At 44.2% G+C, this 17,365-nt stretch overlaps 1 protein-coding gene across 1 annotated transcript; it reads right to left on the bottom strand.

Moving 5' to 3' along the window:
* Positions 1-12,523: 12,523 nt before the first annotated feature.
* Positions 12,524-16,777, bottom strand: MEIG1 (meiosis/spermiogenesis associated 1). The gene is made up of 3 exons (XM_010023273.1): positions 16,687-16,777; positions 14,732-14,910; positions 12,524-12,652 (listed from the first exon to the last, which is right to left on the bottom strand). Exons 1-3 carry the CDS (start codon positions 16,775-16,777, stop codon positions 12,524-12,526), a joined length of 399 nt encoding a protein of 132 aa, XP_010021575.1.
* Positions 16,778-17,365: the final 588 nt, after the last annotated feature.

The raw sequence follows: 17,365 nt of genomic DNA, 5'->3' as shown, positions 1-17,365 counted from the left end.
TTTTTTTATTTTGGGGGGGTTTCTGTTTTAATTTTTATTTAATTTGTTTAACGATTATTAATTTTTCTTTTTCCTTTTTTTTTCCCTTTTTCCCCCCTATTATTTTTTCACTGTTCCGTTACAAACACCCAGCGCTGGCAGAGCTGAAACTGAGCTCACTCTGTTCCCGGTCACACACTCACGCTTGTTCCTTCCATAAACCGGGCACATGGGAGCCACCGTCCCTGCGCCGGGCCTGGGCAGTGCAAAGACATTGCTGCTCTGCAGACCCTGACCACATCCCCCCGCACCTCACACCCCTCTGCAGGGCGCTTCTTGCCCCAAAGACAACTTCATAGAACCCCAGCCTGGTTTGGGTTGAAGGGACCTTAAAGTTCATCCAGTTCCAACCCCCTGCCACAGACAGGGACACCTTCCACTAGAGCAGGTTGCTCCAAGCCTCTGTGTCCAACCTGGCTCATAAGTGGACTTCAACAGATACAACCAGGGAGGTTTCCTTCATGCTGAGTATAAAAGATGCAGAGGCCAGACCTGCAGGTAAAACGACCAGAAAGGAGAAAACCTGCTGCAGGCACCCACTGTCTGTGCAGGTGTCCTGTTTTGGGGTCCAGCTCCTGCTGCCCCCAGCACCCAGGTCCCCATGGAGATCTGCCTTTGCCTGGATGGAGCTCCCAGCCCTGCCACACGGTCACTGTCCCTGCGGAACCTGTCAGTGGGTTGGATGTGAGGTGGTTTGGATGTGAGGTGGTTTGGATGTGAAGTGGTTTGGATGTGAGGTGGTTTGGATGTGAGGTGGTTTGGATGTGAAGTGGTTTGGGTGCTCAGCCTCGGGGCACATCCTGTGCACTCCATCTCCACTCAGCCCCCCCGCTCAACACACTTGAAGACCAAAGCACCGCAACTTCAAAGGTGCAAGGTATTAAACTGGAGCAAGGCTGGAAGATCATCAAGAGCTGAGTTCATCCGGAGCTGAAGTACTGGGTGGAAAGTCACAAAGACCTCCAGAGCCCCTCCAGCGTTTGCTCCCACAACCAGTGTTTGGTTTGGAGGGTCTCAGGGCTCAGTGGAGAGGCTCTTCATGTCATCTTGAGCCACTCGGGAGAATAAATCCCATGGGGTGACGGATGTGGCTTCCTGACAGCCAAGTGCTCTCGACACATAGAAACCTTACGGGTGCTTGTGCGCTCGTGATTCAGCGTTGGTTTATTCCTGAGCAGTCTCTGGCTCTGATGGGATTAAATGCTGAGGGTCAGGGACGTGATGGGACACTGGAGGGCACCGGTGGTGGGTGTCCCCCATGTTGTGACCAAGTCTCTGCTTGGAGATCTGGCTCTGTGTGACAGGGACACAGTGTTCTTCCAACATCTGTTGACTAATTACCCATAATTGAGAACAAATCCAAAACACAGACGAGCTGTGGGGAAAAGCACAAATTCTTATGTGGACAAAACCAGCATCAATAAATGGTTGATAGATGAGGTGAAGATGTCAACCAGTGGCACTGAGAAGTACCGTGTACAGTAGGTGGGTTTCGTAAGACAAAACCATGCAGTGTTGATGACATGAGAAATACCATGTCTCTGTTGTTTAGCTCATTTCAAGACTCCTTTCATGTTTCTGACCAAGGCAGATGGCTTGTGCCTGACTCAACCTCTTTAGGACACAAACAGAAAACCTCCCTTCCTACTGCTCCCTTCCTTACTCCTTACTCACCAACTGTAGTAACAGGACAAGGGGCAATGGTTTTAAACTGACAGAGGGTAGGGTTGGATTGGACATGGGGAAGAAATTCTTCCCTGTGAGGGTGCTGAGGCGCTGGCACAGGGTGCCCAGAGAAGCTGTGGCTGCCCCATCCCTGGCAGTGTTCAAGGCCAGGTTGGACACAGGGGCTTGGAGCAACCTGCTCTAGTGGAAGGTGTCCCTGCCCGGGGCAGGGGGTTGGAACTGGATGAGCTTTAAAGTCCCTTCCAACCCAAACCAGTCTGTGATGCTATGAAAAAGGAGTGATTTCTGCTGTGGTGACAGGTACCAGTGAGATCCCACCTGGAGTCTGCTCATCCATTTGGCCACCCAAGCTCAGGAGTGACTGTTTTGCTCTGAAAGAGGCGTTGGGAGGAGCTCAGCAGTGGGACGATGGGCACAAGGGCCTGTCTTCCAAGGGCAGACTGAAAAGCTTGGCTGGGTTAGCCCTGCGAAAGGTAGGGACCTGTGGTTCTTATACACAGCGTGAGGAGGAGTTGGTGGTAGAGAGTGAGATAAATGTTCAAGGTAATGGGTTATGTTGACAAAAGAGGAGATGGCTGTGAAGGACGCACTTGCAGTGTGGTGGTCAGGCTGTGCAGTTTCAGTTGAAGGAGAGCATCTCTAGGACAATCTTCCAGGTAGAGCTGTGGGGAGCAGAAAATCTCATTGCTTTAAAGAGGAGTTTCACTGACGTGTGAAAAATAGTATGAAGTGGGGAAAGGGGATTGGCATTGGAAACTAGACATCCTTCTCAGCCTGAAGTCCTCTTTGCACAGGCACGAACTCTGGGAAAAATCAATTTGGCAGCAGATCCTCCTCCATCCACGGAATAGGATGCATTTGGTGCACACGCTTAAGGAATCCTCCCTTCCCTCTTTGCTACCTGGTGGAATTGGACAGATGATGAAATGATCTGCCCCATTTACTTGGCGATTTGTTCCCTTTCTCATACAAACTGTGGGTCTGTTTTTTCTTTGCAAAAATGGAATCAGGCTGTATTGTCTGAGAATAAAGACAAGCTGCTGATACCCAGTCCAAAACAAGTGCACCCATGACTGCCGCAGTGTTGATGCCCCATAACACTGGCTCACTTCTCTCTATAATTTAAAGTATATAAATCTTCAGTGAAATATATATGCAATTTTCAAGTCTGAAATAAAAAACAACCTGCTTTTTGATGGAAGAAATCATATGAATCTCATGTGGTTTAACATTGCAGAGGTTTGTTCTGCACAGTGTGGACACAATGTGCTTTCCCTTGTTCTTGTTTAGGGTGCTTCACATTTGTCACAGCTCTTAGAGCAGTTCCAAGGTTTACATGCTGAGCTCCAGCTCTCCTTTCTCAGAAACAGTCCTGGAATTGCTTCCAAGAAGATTTGGCCCATAAATTGCAGAGAGCTTTGGAGCATTTTCAGAACATCAGCACCACAGACTCGTAAAAAACCTCTCTCCTGTCTAATATTTTATTTATCCTAAAGGCCATCATGTGGGTTTTCCTGCACTCTGGGCTTTAATTCGGCACATAGATGAGAGCTGTAATACATCCCAAGGGTAATTACACATCATTGCACTTGGTGCTGCTGCCTCCGTCACTCATCAGCTGGCTGTTGGAGCCCCAAGGTGGAAGTCTGGAACTCACCTGTGCGGGCAACGCTGTCTTCAGCTCCTCACCAGTCCAGCTCGCTGATGCTCTGTGTGTCCTTTCAAGTGATCTCCTGGGCTGGGTTCTCCCTAATGCATCAGTTTATTCTGTAACTCTTTGTTAGCACTGACTTTCCGCTGCCGTTTGTCTTGGTCACAGCTCCAGCAGCCACCACTCTCCTGTCTCCTTCCCCGTGGTGATTTCAGCTTCCCAACAGAGCCATTAGTGATCACAGCCTGGTAACTGGGTTTTGCACCATTAAATCAGCCTTCAGCTCCCAGCGCGACGGCCCTTTGGCTGTTCTCTTTGGCGTGCTTTATGTTGAAAGGATATGATTTTATTTGGAGCTTTCAAACAAAGCCAGAATTCCTGGAGGACCCAGGAGCTGTTTTCACTTGTGTTTTGAAGTCCAAAAGGAACCTGATTAACAAACTTTCTTCATGACAATGGACTTTAAACTCATCTCTGTCAGCCTCCAACCCGAGGAGATGCTCTGGGAGAGGAAGAAGTGGACATTTATGACACTGAGATCCCGCTCTGTTGTCCCAGAAGAGTTGTGTTTGTCTCCCTCTATAGGACGGGTCACCTGCCTATGGCAGATCATGACAGCAAGAACCAGGTCGAGGACTTCCAGCTTTGCTCCTCCATCCCAGAGAAAGAGCCATGATTTATTCCAGCTTAATCCTGCAAAGCTGACATTGGACATTTCTTGCCTTTGCATGTGCCAAGGGGACGCGCTTTGCTGCGGGGGCACAGGGTATCTGGAGATTGCATGTGAAAACAGAACCCAAACCCTTCATGTTTTGCAGTTCCCATGGTCAGTTTCACTTAGTTGCTGCCTGTAAGGACAAAGACATTTTTAGGCTGTGCCTAAAATGGGCAGCACCTGTCCATGAGCTCCAGGGACTCTGTTCATTGCTGGGGACATGGGGAGGAACATTATCCCAACAGAAGGAGGAAAAGCTATCCTGGCCTTCTATCGTCTGCAGTCGAGGAGAGGTTTGGGGGATGCTGTCAGCAGAGGGAGGCAGGAGCTCACGGATTCACTGCAAGCCTCAGCCCTCCTCCCATCTGCTCCTTCATGCCCCAAAATCTCAACTTGGAAGAGTCACAGTGTTTGATAGAAGATTTAGAGAAAAACATCTTCAAGATTTTTTGTTTTTGAGAAATTATCTCTTAAAGTAGAGAAATGCTTCATTTATTGTCCTGGGTTCACCTACAGCAGTCATTTTTCTCCTTCTTAGTAGCTGGTGCAGGGCTGTGTTTTTGACTTTCAGCCTGGAACAACGCTGATAACACCGATGGTTTTAGTTGTTGCTCAGTAATGTTTACCCTGACCAAGGACTTTCTCAGTCTCATGCTTTGCCAGAGAGGAGGGGAAGCCGGGAGGAAGCAGAGGCAGGACACCTGACCCAAACTGGCCAAAGGGGTATTCCATACCACAGCACGTCATGCCCAGTATAGAAACTGGGGGGAGTTACCCGGAAGGCCCAGATCGCTGCTCGGGTCGGGCTGGGTATCGGTCGGCGGGTGGTGAGCGGTTGTGTCCTTTTCCCTTGTTATTCCTCTTATCATTATTATTGGTAGCAGCAGTGGTTTGTATTATACCTTAGTTACTGGAGAGCTGTTATCTTGGGAGTTACATTCCTTCGATTCTCCTCCCCATCCCTCTGGGAGCAGGGGGAGGAAGAGAGGAGGAGTGAGCGAGCGGCTGTGTGGTTCTGAGTTACTGGCTGGGCTTAAACCACGACATTTATGTTTATATGTATGCATATATAATGCAAATTTCCCTTCTGAACCTCTGATATGGGTGTAAGCAATTTACCAACGTGCAGCTCTTCTTTCGGGTTGGAGGCAGACTGTGAGTGGGGCAGCACCTGTGAGCCTGCTTCAGAAGACCCCTTAGAAGAGCAGAGCAAAGACACTTGAACTGACACCAGTGGTTTATGTTTGGAGCCTGAGCAGTGAAACCAGCCTCTCCACTGCTGTGTCTGTGAATAACATCCCTTGTGAGCCCGGGGGGGTGGCAATAACACCACAGGGAAATCTGGTTTGTTGCTGTATCTTCAAGATGAAAAAAATCAATCATAGAGTCATAGAATCCCAGACTGGTTTGGGTTGGAAGGGGCCTTAAAGCTCATCCAGTTCCAACCCCCTGCCACGGGCAGGGACACCTTCCACTAGAGCAGGTTGCTCCAAGCCCCTGTGTCCAACCTGGCCTTGAACACTGCCAGGGATGGGGCAGCCACAGCTTCTCTGGGCACCCTGTGCCAGCGCCTCAGCACCCTCACAGGGAACAATTTCTGCTTTATATCTAATCTAAATCTCCCCTCTGTCAGTTTAAAGCCAAAAGGACATAGACAACAGTACCACCTCCCAGTTTTGCAGGTTCTCTATCTTGTCATTAAAGCTTTCCACAGTGGGACGAACAGGAAAGAAAATTCTCCTTCCTCACTATGTGCATATGGTCCCCTTGGCACAGCCACATCCTTGAAATATGGGCCTTTGTGGTGCTCTCTGCAGAGAGGTGATGTGGAAGACATTCCTTGCCCACAGCAAGCATGCCTTGCTACGCCAGGAGAGGTGATCCCACCGCAGCGAGGGTCTGTGTGACCCCTGCATCTTCCCAAGCACATCCAGGAGATGGAGGTTTCCTTCCCAAAACTCATGTCCCCAAGGCACATGCTGCATTAAACAGTGGTTAGCCGCAGGGTGACTAAAACACCTGCAATCCAGCCTGCTCCTCCTGTGCTGACACGTTTCCAGCTGGCACTGCCAGCAACCACAAGCCTTCTCCTCGCCGGGGGCTGTGCAGTGCAAAACCTGTGGAGCTACAGCCTCTGAGTGAATTAACACAGGAATTTAACCCTGTTTGCACACTGGAGCTGATATTTTATGGAATTTCATGGATTTCATGGATGTGAAGGGAGATGGCTCCTTCCCACAAGAGGTGGAACCTCACAGCACCAGCCGCTGCTCATAGTTAGGTAACTACAGGCTGAGACTGATGATAGTGGTGAGGGACTGTGCTAGTCCTCGGAGAGTAAAATGAGCTGTTCCAGAAACAAACCCTGCAAAACACCTATTTCTTCCTCTTCGCTGTGGCTCGACAGTGATAGTTTGTATCAGACAAGATGCATCTGGTCAACTGAGCACAGAGGAAAATACTTCCTATAACCTTTCTTTATTGGCAGGGTGCCCATGTAAACACTTCATTAATTTCTCCCTGATTAGAGGCTGCTTATCCAGGCCAGTATCACCCCCCAGTACTGGGTATCAGCCCATTATCACCCAGTACTGGGTCCTGCTGACCCTCCGTCAGTCCTCTGGCACCTCTCCCATTTCCCAAAGTTTGTTGGGATCTACAACTAGTGAATCAGAGAACCCTGAGCTCCTGCTCTTCAGGGTGCAAGTATTGAGACCCCAGGCTTCTCAACTGAAAGTGTTTGTATTTTAGGAGGTGATGCTGCACATCCTCCTCGGTTACAGGTGGTGTAGATGGATCCTGCTGCTGTGCTCTGATAAAGTAGATTGGGAATTCTGAACATTTGGTGTGGGTTTTTTCCTATCTGATGGATACAAATGGTAAAACTGTAAATAACAGAGAAGCTATTCCTAAACTGAGATTCCCAATGGCATTTTAATGTCTTCTTGCTGTCTGCTTAAGTATGCTAATACTTAAGCTTCTATATTTCTTTTTCTCTTGCCTTGAATTCTCCAATAATCTGCTTGCAATATCCAGTGAATACCTCTTCTAAACACCTCTTCTGAACTCATCCTTCAGATGCATAAATCTTTTTTCTCTGTTGAAATACTGCTCTGCTCTGACAAAACATTAATCCAACAACATTTGAAATAAATCTGTGTCTTCATTGTTCCAAGTGTACTAACCTTTCTCACTTGTTGAGGCCAAAGCTGTGATAGGGTATCGCAGAGATATTTCATGTTTTTAATGAATGTCTCCTCATAACAGTGACTTTCAGCCCTTGGTACACAGACCTCCTCCTTTTTGGAAGGTCAGTGGAGAGCAGCAGGGTTCCTCTGGGCTGCGACTCCAGTTTTTAGGGATCCATCAGGGAGGTTAGGATGGGAGCTGGCAGGCTCTTCCTATTGCAGATGCATAACAGGGGCACAGAGGAAGAGTTCTACTCCCTGTAGTAGCTTCAGGAGACCACAGCCATGGAACGAGGCAGATCACCAGGATCCTTCTTCCAGAAACACTGCCCAACAAACACATGCCTGCATCGAGCGTGCCTGGCTCCAGCCCATCTCTCCATGCACAGCATCCTGTCTCCTAGCACCCACAGCCCATGTGCTTCCCCACTCACATCCCAGCACTGGCTGTTCCTCAAAACCATCATGTATTTGGCACAAGGATGCTCCCCAGGACAACGCAGCACAGCTCACACCCTTTGCACACCCTGGGCAAAGAACCTCCTCCGTGGCCAGACCGCCTCTGTTCCGCTCCGTCCCCCTTGCAAACCCACACAGCTTACCGACCACGGAGCAGGACACTTTCCTCTTGGCTGAGGCATTTGGGTGCTCCTGCCAAGGCAGGACAAGCATCTGCAGCATGTCCTGCTTCCCCAGCCAGCAAAAGCTGAGCTGCTGCCAGCAAGGGAGGAGGCTTCTGTGGGTATGAGATCGCTGGCAAAATGCTGATGCATCTGTGGCTGACTCCTTACACACGCTCATCCGCCCCTGAACTCATGCCCTTTCTCCTCCATTCCCCTCCTACTCCTGTTTTTAGGCATTCCTTTCCCTCTGTCTCCATGTCCTTAGAGCTGCTTGGGCATCTGCTGCAGCAGCACTGCAGAGGTCCTGCTGTGTAGGTGCCTCCGCACAGCACCATCCTCCACACTGCAGCCACGGTGCCTGCCTCAGGGAGGTTGGCACAGGGACATGTGAGATATGAGAGCATCTGGTTCAGAAAGTTATTTGGTGAAGGATTACTCTGTATCATAGAAATAACAAATAATGAGGAAAACACTGAATTAAACACACAAACATTAACGAGCAGGTGATAATAATGGAGGCCAGAGCTTGTCAGGCAGTGAGTGATGGGCCATTAAAAGAACTCCTCAAGTCTTGGAGAGGGTCAGCCTGGATTTTGTACCTGATAAGAAGGGGGAAACATAATTAGTGTGACTATTAAGTGTGAAGGAGTTTGGTGGACTGCATGAAACTTACAATGGGATGTGTAGGGGAAGGGCCAGGGTGGAATGAGTGTGGGCAGACAGCAAGGAGGAAGCTTGGAGGGCTGAGACACGTGAGATGGCTGTTGGGCAGGACATTGCCCTGCATGTCTGGCCTGTCTCCTTGTTAAACCCCATTCTGAGTTACCTTTTCAGTGTCATCTCAACTGTCTACCCTGTGTGCCAGCCTGGGGAGAAGGGGCCATGTGTGACAGGGACCACGGGTCTGGGTGCCAGCACCAGAAGGATGGCAATGTACATGTTTATCTATCTGAGAGGTGTAAGTGCCAGCACCTGCAGCAACCAGACCGTGTCTGTATTTCCTTAGTGAATGTAGTCCCATGTGCATGTAATGTGCTAGGAAACATCAAGCTGCTCTAGCTGGTGAGCAGAAGACTTGAGGTCTGAGCCAAAGCTTCGTACAGGGCATTGGACAGGGTTTTTGAGGGATCTATGAGTGTAGAGTGCTGTGAAGGCAGAGAATATGGAGGAAAAAGAGCCACAAAAGCATCAGCTAGCAGATACTCTATCCCAGCAATGAGACATGTAAAACACTGGCTGAAGAGAGTATCTGTACAAATGGTGAGGTTTGTTCAAAGTTACATTGCAGGGGTTTTTTGGTGCCAACTGGAACTCTCCTGACAGCAGACATTCACCAGCCTCCCTCCCAAGTGCTGCTCGAGAGCGTGCTGTGCTTCAGGCTTGAGGTAAATGCAAATTCTCAACTGCAACAAGAAAGAAAATGTGTTTTATTAAGTTAGTTACAGCTTGCCAAGAGGTGCTCAGCACAGGCAGGATACTAGGAAAGCAGATCCTACAAATAAATATAAACCCAGTGGAACTGGGCTAAGACTTCTATGCAAAGACCATAAGGCAGCTCCACTTGAGCTGCTTTCAGTCGGACTTCACTTGTAGCAGACAATGTGAGGAACAGCGGCACCAAGGGCTTGCTGAGTTAGAAAGTTGTCTTTAGGGAGTTTGAAGCCAGTCAATCATTTTCAGCACCTTAAAACAAGGGCACCGTGTTTGTGAACCAACCAAAGGGTTCAGGTGCAACTGTCTTCAGAGCTGGAGAGACAACTCCACTGAGGTACCAGAGTGAAAATTGAAATGCCTAAACTGTCTTTTGGCGTGATGCTTTGAGCTGCTGTGGCTGCAAAGCAATCAGATAACCACAGTATCGCTTTCAGACAACACTGCTCCATAATGAATTTGAGTGAAGGCTGCAAACATGGAAAATCAGCCTAGAACACACTAAGGCAGCCTTTATTTCCCCAGTGTAAAGGGGTGAATTCAGAGAGGTTGCAGCCTTGCCAATTCACTTGGGGCTGTCAAACACAAAGCCTGAAAAGTAGGTCTTGGAAAAGTTTGTTTTACCTCCTTCTATGAGCTTCAACAGGCACAGAAAGCATTTATTCTTGTCTTGTACAAACCAATCAAGTGAATTAGAATGAGACTAAGTAGATCCAACCCAAACCACTCTGTGATTCTAAGAATTAACTCAGGCACACACTCTTATGCTGGATTAATGTTACCTTGTGATCGCAGACACGCTTGAACTCAGCCAAGAACTCTTGTACCTGTTTCTTTTTAAAGAGAGGAACTCTTTAGCTTCATAGCTAAGGCCATTACACAGCTACAGTCTTTAGAAAAAGACAGTGGTTTTAAGTAACCTGAAATATAGGATGGACTGGAGTGAAATATGGATATAAACTGGATGACAGTGGACAATTCCAAACCAAAACTGTCACTGCCAATATAAAACCTGCTGCTTTGCTAATGGAGTAAGTGAACTCCAAAATTCATCATCAGTCCTGACAAAGGCTGTGTTTGTAAACGGGTCTCCAGCAACAATTATGATGCTTTTCACCTCATTAATCTTTCCAATATTACAGTCAGATTCAACCTTTGAGGACAGTGACAATGCTGAAAAATGCGAGTAATAAAATCTAGGTAATTCTCCTAAAAACTCTCCCAAAGTGAGAACATTTGCCAACTTGTACAGAATCAGCATCTCAGAAGTGGAACATGAATTCTCATGCTACTGTTTCAAAATGATCTCCACGGGCTGTATGAAATGCAGACTCATTGTTTTAAAACCTAATACAAGAATGCATCCAGCAGTATTGCAGAACCACTGAGCTGCAGTCAGGTGAAATGAGGGAAGCCCAGAATAATCTTTCACATTAGTTTCAGGTTTTTAATTCTTCCTATAAAAGGAAGGTAAGCTCTAAACCGGTTACCTGCAGCTTTAATTCCTGTTCTTGAATGAGCAGTTATGTCTTTTCTACAGACTGAGAAAATGGCTATAGCAAACATTCTCACGTATTCTGCGTGTGCCAAACGAAGTGATTTCTGTCAATGCATTTGAGTTGGGTATAAAACAATCTGGTTTTGTGATTTTAAAAGCTTTCTCCATATCCACTGGAAGATTTTTTTTCTGTAGGAATCTATGAAGTTAACAAAGTGCCATCCACTCTCTGAAAGTGACAAAATAGATGGATTATCCCGATAATTGTTCTGTTCCCACTATTTAATGGCAAAGTATGCAGAATGTCCTCTCTTAAAAGGTATCTCCAGAGCAATCCAAATAAGAAATCATCATAAAAATATGATGTAAAATTTACTGTAGCAATGCTTTATTGCTGTCACTGCAGTAACTCTATTTACATACCATTAAAACCTGCCTGGAGTAAAAAAAGCTTCACAATTGCTTCTGAGTTCCTTTCAGTCATTCCTCTATCAAAGCTCATACAAGATAGTTAAGACTTCCCAGGCAGCCAAAATAAAGTGACCAGATCATCCTCATCTGTCATCAATGAGATCTTTCGAATACTGCACCCATACTACTATGCTGATGGTCAGTTACCCAGTTTTGGCATCTTGAAGTATTTTACTTAAATTCCCTAAGGCGTGAAGGTAAGTATGGTACCTCGTGTTCACCAGGCGTCTCAGAGGGGCGCGTGCACGGACAGCTTCTGCAGGGTGTTCAAAGCAAATGTTACATATCCACATTTAGAAGACATGAATTGTGCCCAGCAGAGCAAATGTCTCCCCATTCACAACAAAGAGTTTACAAATGACAAGATCAGGTGTAGATGTTCACAATGTGACATCTGAAGTTAGATGAGTTCTGCCCAGAAACCCCACATACCATCTGTGTAAGTTCTCTAACCTTACATATTACAAAGTATGGATTTCATGTTCTCTCTGCAGTTTTACACTCCCTCATCCCACCATATGTAAATCCCTCCCCCCCCCAAAAAGGCATATGCTGCCATGTCAGTTAATACTTCCTCCTCCAGTAATTAGCACTTGCACCTGACAAAAATACTCTGAGGATCCCTTACTTATTGCTCAAAAGGACATTTTTGTTGTGACTGTTTCTATCACAATAACCAGTTTTTAAATCAGCAGCTCAGCCCTGGTCCTTGCTGCTTGACTGTCCAGTGTTCTTCACTAAGCTGTTTCCTTGTTATTCCTACTGATCTCCAAGGGAACTTCAGTTAGCATTTGGGCCTTACTTTAGCCCTATGTAGTCTCATAACCCTCAGCTATACCAAGAGACAGCGTCAACAAGATTATGCTGTTTTGAATGAAGATTGCTGCCTGTACTTATAATGGACTTTACACACAGTTAAACCAAATATATGATGCTCATTTACCAGCTTTTTACCTTTATGTCAAAATATCTGTAACTAAAAAATGAGGGATAATAAGACTTGGTAACAGCAGGAAAAAAATGGAATTCCTATGTCTATAGTTCCAGGCTTCTCTGCATTTCCAGTATTCCCCCTTCTATCTAAGAAGCACACCAACACTTCAGGTAAATCAGATTGTTTAATCTCATTTACTTTCAGATTCTAACAAGCAGATTTATTAAAAAAAAAAAAAAACAAACCAAAAATAACCAAACCCCATGCAAATCAGAACAAAACTAAAACTAATACACATAAACTTTCACTTTGTGGACTTCTTTGTCTTCACATTCTCTTTGCTTGTTGTAATAATAGAAAGTATTGTCCCTTCTCTGAAGTTTCTTAACAAATCCAGTTTCTGGCCAGTACTCTACCTATGAATAAATGAAAAGGGTACACATTCACCTGAATGTGCTCACATTAAATGATGTTTGTGCATTATATTGCAAGGGATATAGAGTGTAATTCCATTTGCATCTAACCACTACTTTGCTATGAGCTTGCTTAACTTTTAAAAAAGGATTGAGAACAAGATGTCAAAACCAGTTTTCTTGTCTGAATTACAGAATTATAGATCAGAGTTATATGATTAAGAATTATATGATCAGAAAAGTCTAGAGATAAGGATCTAAGAATATTTGATAGAGTAATTTAAATAAGCGGGCTAGTCAAAGCTTTTAAAATACCTCCTTTACAAATAAAACATTGGTACTATTCAGTTATTCGGTAATCCGAGAAGCTGAAAGATTCCACTTCTGTAAGACTGACACATGCTTAAGGGTTTCTTTGGGATCCTTCTGACCACGAAAAATGTGCTTCTCCTTAGCAATTTTATACTAATAAAACGAGTGATATATATCATGGTCTCACAGACAGCAGGATCAGTCCTGCAGGAAACCAGCACCATCCTGATGCTCTTCAGTGTTCCACAATGTGAGACTTTAAGGCTTGAGCATTCAACAGGCTTGTAAGTTCAACAGCTGTGGTAGCTGTTTGCAGCTTGAACACCTATGACTACTTCTGATCCAATTGAACCTTAAAAATCAAGTAATGAGGATCTTATTTCTCTTCCCAGCAGAGTTAACAAGAGGATGTCACACTACAGCATTCTCTAACTGAAGAGTGCCAGAAGTGGTAGTTTCATCACTGAGCTTATTACTTCAGGCATACAGCAGAGTTATTTGCATTCTCTGCCTGAACATAACAGCCTTAATATTAATTCCATCTATATTATAATTGCATCATTAGTAACAGCTGCATTATGGAAACAGAATGTGGAGTAAACAAAGACATTTCAAGATGTAGAAGTTGAAAGAGAAGCACTGCCAGATCCTGGCAAGTTTGAACAGAATTCATGCTCGTTTTACAGAGTAAGTGGTGTTCTTTAACTTTCATCAGGGTTTAATTGGCTGTGGTTATGACCTGCCATAAACCTCAAACAGGCTGATCCTACCACACTAATTACAGTATTTCCTTTTGCACAGTTAAGGGAATTTACACCACAGCCTTTACAGTAGTATCCCAGACCACGACCAAATAATGAACTGCATCATTTTACGCACATCAGTGTTCTGTCGTGTTTTCACTTCACTGGGTAAGGAGTAACTTTGTAATGACTTTTTAGGAACATTCTGCTCTTTCTTATGTTAAGATCTTCTAAAAGTGGATTTTTCATACTATATATGCTGCTTTGGAAGATAAATTCCAGAGCTCTAATAAAGACAGTATGTTGTTTGCTATACAAAGCTCTTGGTTGCTATTTTGAATCTCAGGTAGCCACTGAATATCTCTAATAGCCATTATTCGTTAACTCACTTGAAGTGCTACAGAGAATTGCCACCAAGTGTAGTGAGCGGAGGACCAAGCCCTTGATGTTCTCCATTGACAAAAGCCTGTGTCACAGCTCCCTTTACTGAGATCAAATATTTCTGTTGTGGACAGTTTCAAAAGCAGCCAAGTTTTGAGTGTGCACAAAGTCTGATTATGCCACCACACAATTCAGCTGTAAAACTGCAGTGGTAGCAATGGCACAGGACTGACTGCCCAGACAACAAGTGAGTTTCCCGTCAGCTCTACTGGCAGAGTAATATGGAAACTTCACAGAGAACTCACTTTGATACACTCCTTTCCTCAAAACTGAATTATTCTTTTAGATAGCAGCTACATCCGTTCAGATAAATTGATAATGCTTCCAAATCCTAAGAGAAGGGGAACAAAAGCACAGGCTAGTTGGTGTTACTGTTTCACTTCTGTGACATAAGTTATTCTGCAGCTAATAGCAGCTCAAGAATTCAAGTCAGACCTTGGAGAAAAAACTGCATCAGAAATGGCAGGAATAAAAGGAATGAATGGAATCCTAAATGAAAGGAAAGAAGCAGCACCTCCATCTTTACTTAATCATTTAAGAGAGACAGAGTTTAGAGTAACAACCCTTGGAGAGCTCTAAATTTTACCATGTCAACTTGTTTCACTTGTTTATATTCAATCTCATCTCTGTAGCCAGCTTGCTGGAATCTGTATAAGTTCTCTACATCACCCGACCATTTCTTGGCACGATGTATAGATTTTGGTTTGATCTCAGCATTAGCCATGACTCCAGAAACTTCAGACATTTTCCTGAAATTAGATTTTTACAAATTAAATAGAGAATATTGAAGCAAACCGTTTTGTTGGGGACATACAGGAGTGGGTAGGGCAAAATTTTTAAGTAAAGGAATTACAGACAGGGCAATATTATCTTCCCTTCAAAGTCTGAGGTTAAAACACATTATAAGCGGTTGATCTCCAACAAACCCAACTCATCTAAATGCTATATACATCTTGACTTCACCTACCTAAAATGTATTTGTGTATATTAATCAATTAAAAATATATAAAATACAGTATATTTTTTATTATTATTATTTCACATCTTTGCAGTTGCTATCTCTTTGGGGCAGGCAGTTTTTCAGGTTTTTCTTGCTTCAAAATGAAGGGACATCAAACTGGGAACCACAAAAGGAATAGCTGGGCTGTAACTGAGGAACAGCAAACACTCAGGATGGGAAAGGAGGGGAAAGGAGAAATGCGGTGCCAGTCACATGGCCACAGCAGTGATAACACAGAAGTCTCACTAAATAAACTGGATAAGGAGGCAAGGCACAGAACCTCCCAAAATTCATCCTGTTCTACCCTTGCACAATGAAATCTGCACTGACTCCCTTCTCACGCAAACCCCACTTGTTCAGTCCGCTGAGAAATAATAAATAGGTTCATCAACTGCTAAACCTGAACTGAGCAGAAATGGGACAAGATGAAAAACTGTAAAATAACCCTAAACAAACAAATAAAAAGGAATAAAAGAAGGTAAAAAAAAAAAAAAGGAAAAAATTGCAAAGTCAGTGGCAGCTCACCAGGGATGTGTTTGAACTATACTTCTAAAAAAATATGGATCATTTGACTTCTTATATCTGTATTTCACTGCATTTGCTTTCCTGAGTATATCTTATTCTGCTACTATAGAGAGAACTTTACCACCCCCAGCAGATACAATCAGAAATCAGTCCTTTCCTAGTTTTGCAATGTCACCAAACTCCAGTTTCATCATTAGGAAGGTGTCTTCAAAGAAGGAGAAAAAGCCTCTTGGTTTTGTAGTGAGAGGATGAACAGAGTCTTGCTCCCTGTGGGTAGGATGCTGCCTCTAAATCCTGCACACTCAGTGAATTTTTCTTACTTAGCAAGTTCCTGTATCAACTGAGAGACTGAGAAGTTGAATGCTGATATCTTGTCAAACACACAAATCAGTCTGTTAGAAAGGCAGAAAAGGAGAAAAAAAAATCCCACCACAGCATACAGATCATTGGGAAAATTCTATAAAGAATGATTGTAATCATACTGTGGAAATAGCAAATGCCTGCATTTCTGTCATCTCGCTGTATGAGAGCCATTAGCACACAAAGAAAGGGCCTTTCATCTCTTACTGCATACACTTTATTAAAGATCAATAAAAAAATGCACAAGGGTTCTTTTCAGTGCAGTTCAGCACTCCAAACATTCTTTTACCAGGCTCTACAGCACTTTGTAATTGAAGGCAACTATTTGCTGTAAAAAAGAAAAAGAAAAAATAAGTTTACTCCCCATTTATGGGGTATCACATATATATCAACATGATGAGCAGATATCCTTGTTCTAGATCCATAGCATAGACCTTGAGATATCTATCTCAACATAATTTTCTTTCTCTTCTGCTGCAAAGGGCTCTTTTGTATCCTTTACAGCATTTTTTCATGCCTTGTATATGCTCATTGATGTTTGATGAGAACTGTTGTCAGTCTGGGACTTTAGCCAGTCAATATTATTAGCAAGAACATTAGTTCTTAATAAATGCTAAGTTATAATGAATTTAAGTGTCTTATGGTAACTTAAGTGTTAAGTACTTCCTTATGGGATGTACTGAATTCATCTAATGAATGTGCTGCTTCAAGACAGCTAGGTATGTGTGGCACTTCCTGGGTCACCATGAATTCAAATGGTCTGTCCACAGGTGTTACTGCTCAAAAAATATCTATCTATCTATCTATCTACCTATATCTTAAGGTCATACATTTAAAGGGCCAGTTTGGTGACTTCAAGTAATAGAAGTGTTGTCTTGATATCTGTAGTCTGCTATTTAAGCTCTTTAAAACTGCAGCTCCTTGTCTATGGTATATGGTAGCATGTCTTGAGTTCCAGGTTTTGTTGTACAAGGAGAGGAGCTGTGCTCCAGACAACCTTCCCTGCAATTCAGGGAAGGGACAGACAGCAGCCACATACAGGCAGATGAAAGAATACCAGACAGCAATAAGAAAATATTCATCATGATCCTAACATTTTCCATTGAAAGGGAATTGTTGAATACTGAAGTGAACTTTGGTAAGAAAACAATGTTTGCCTTAACTTAGGGGAAATACTAAGATTTCAAATACCTCTGTTTTGGCTTTGGGAAAACATTTTTTTTTTAATGTTAATCACAGCATAATTTCTATGGAATCCTAATTAGCCTGGCTGGCAGATGGTAGTTTCCTTAATGCTTATATAGGTTGTAAAGGTATGTGGGAGGAGAGTGTCTG

This window comes from Nestor notabilis, unplaced genomic scaffold (genome assembly GCF_000696875.1).
Source record: "Nestor notabilis isolate BGI_N333 unplaced genomic scaffold, ASM69687v1 scaffold14081, whole genome shotgun sequence".
Classification (NCBI taxonomy): domain Eukaryota; kingdom Metazoa; phylum Chordata; class Aves; order Psittaciformes; family Psittacidae; genus Nestor; species Nestor notabilis.
The sequence above is the reverse complement of the archived record's forward strand: the minus strand, read 5'-3'. Positions and strand labels throughout refer to the sequence as shown.

Bases quoted from the DNA above. Each gene is read 5' to 3' on its own strand.
- MEIG1 (XM_010023273.1), bottom strand. From the start codon at position 16,777: ATGGTGACCCAGGAAGTGCCACACATACCTAGCTGTCTTGAAGCAGCA. The intron at 14,911-16,686 runs ACACTTAAGTTA...TATTTAATTTGT, and splicing joins ATCCCATAAGGAAGTACTTA to AAAAATCTAATTTCAGGAAA. The intron at 12,653-14,731 runs GTAAAATTTAGA...ATTTATTCATAG, and splicing joins AAGTGAAACAAGTTGACATG to GTAGAGTACTGGCCAGAAAC.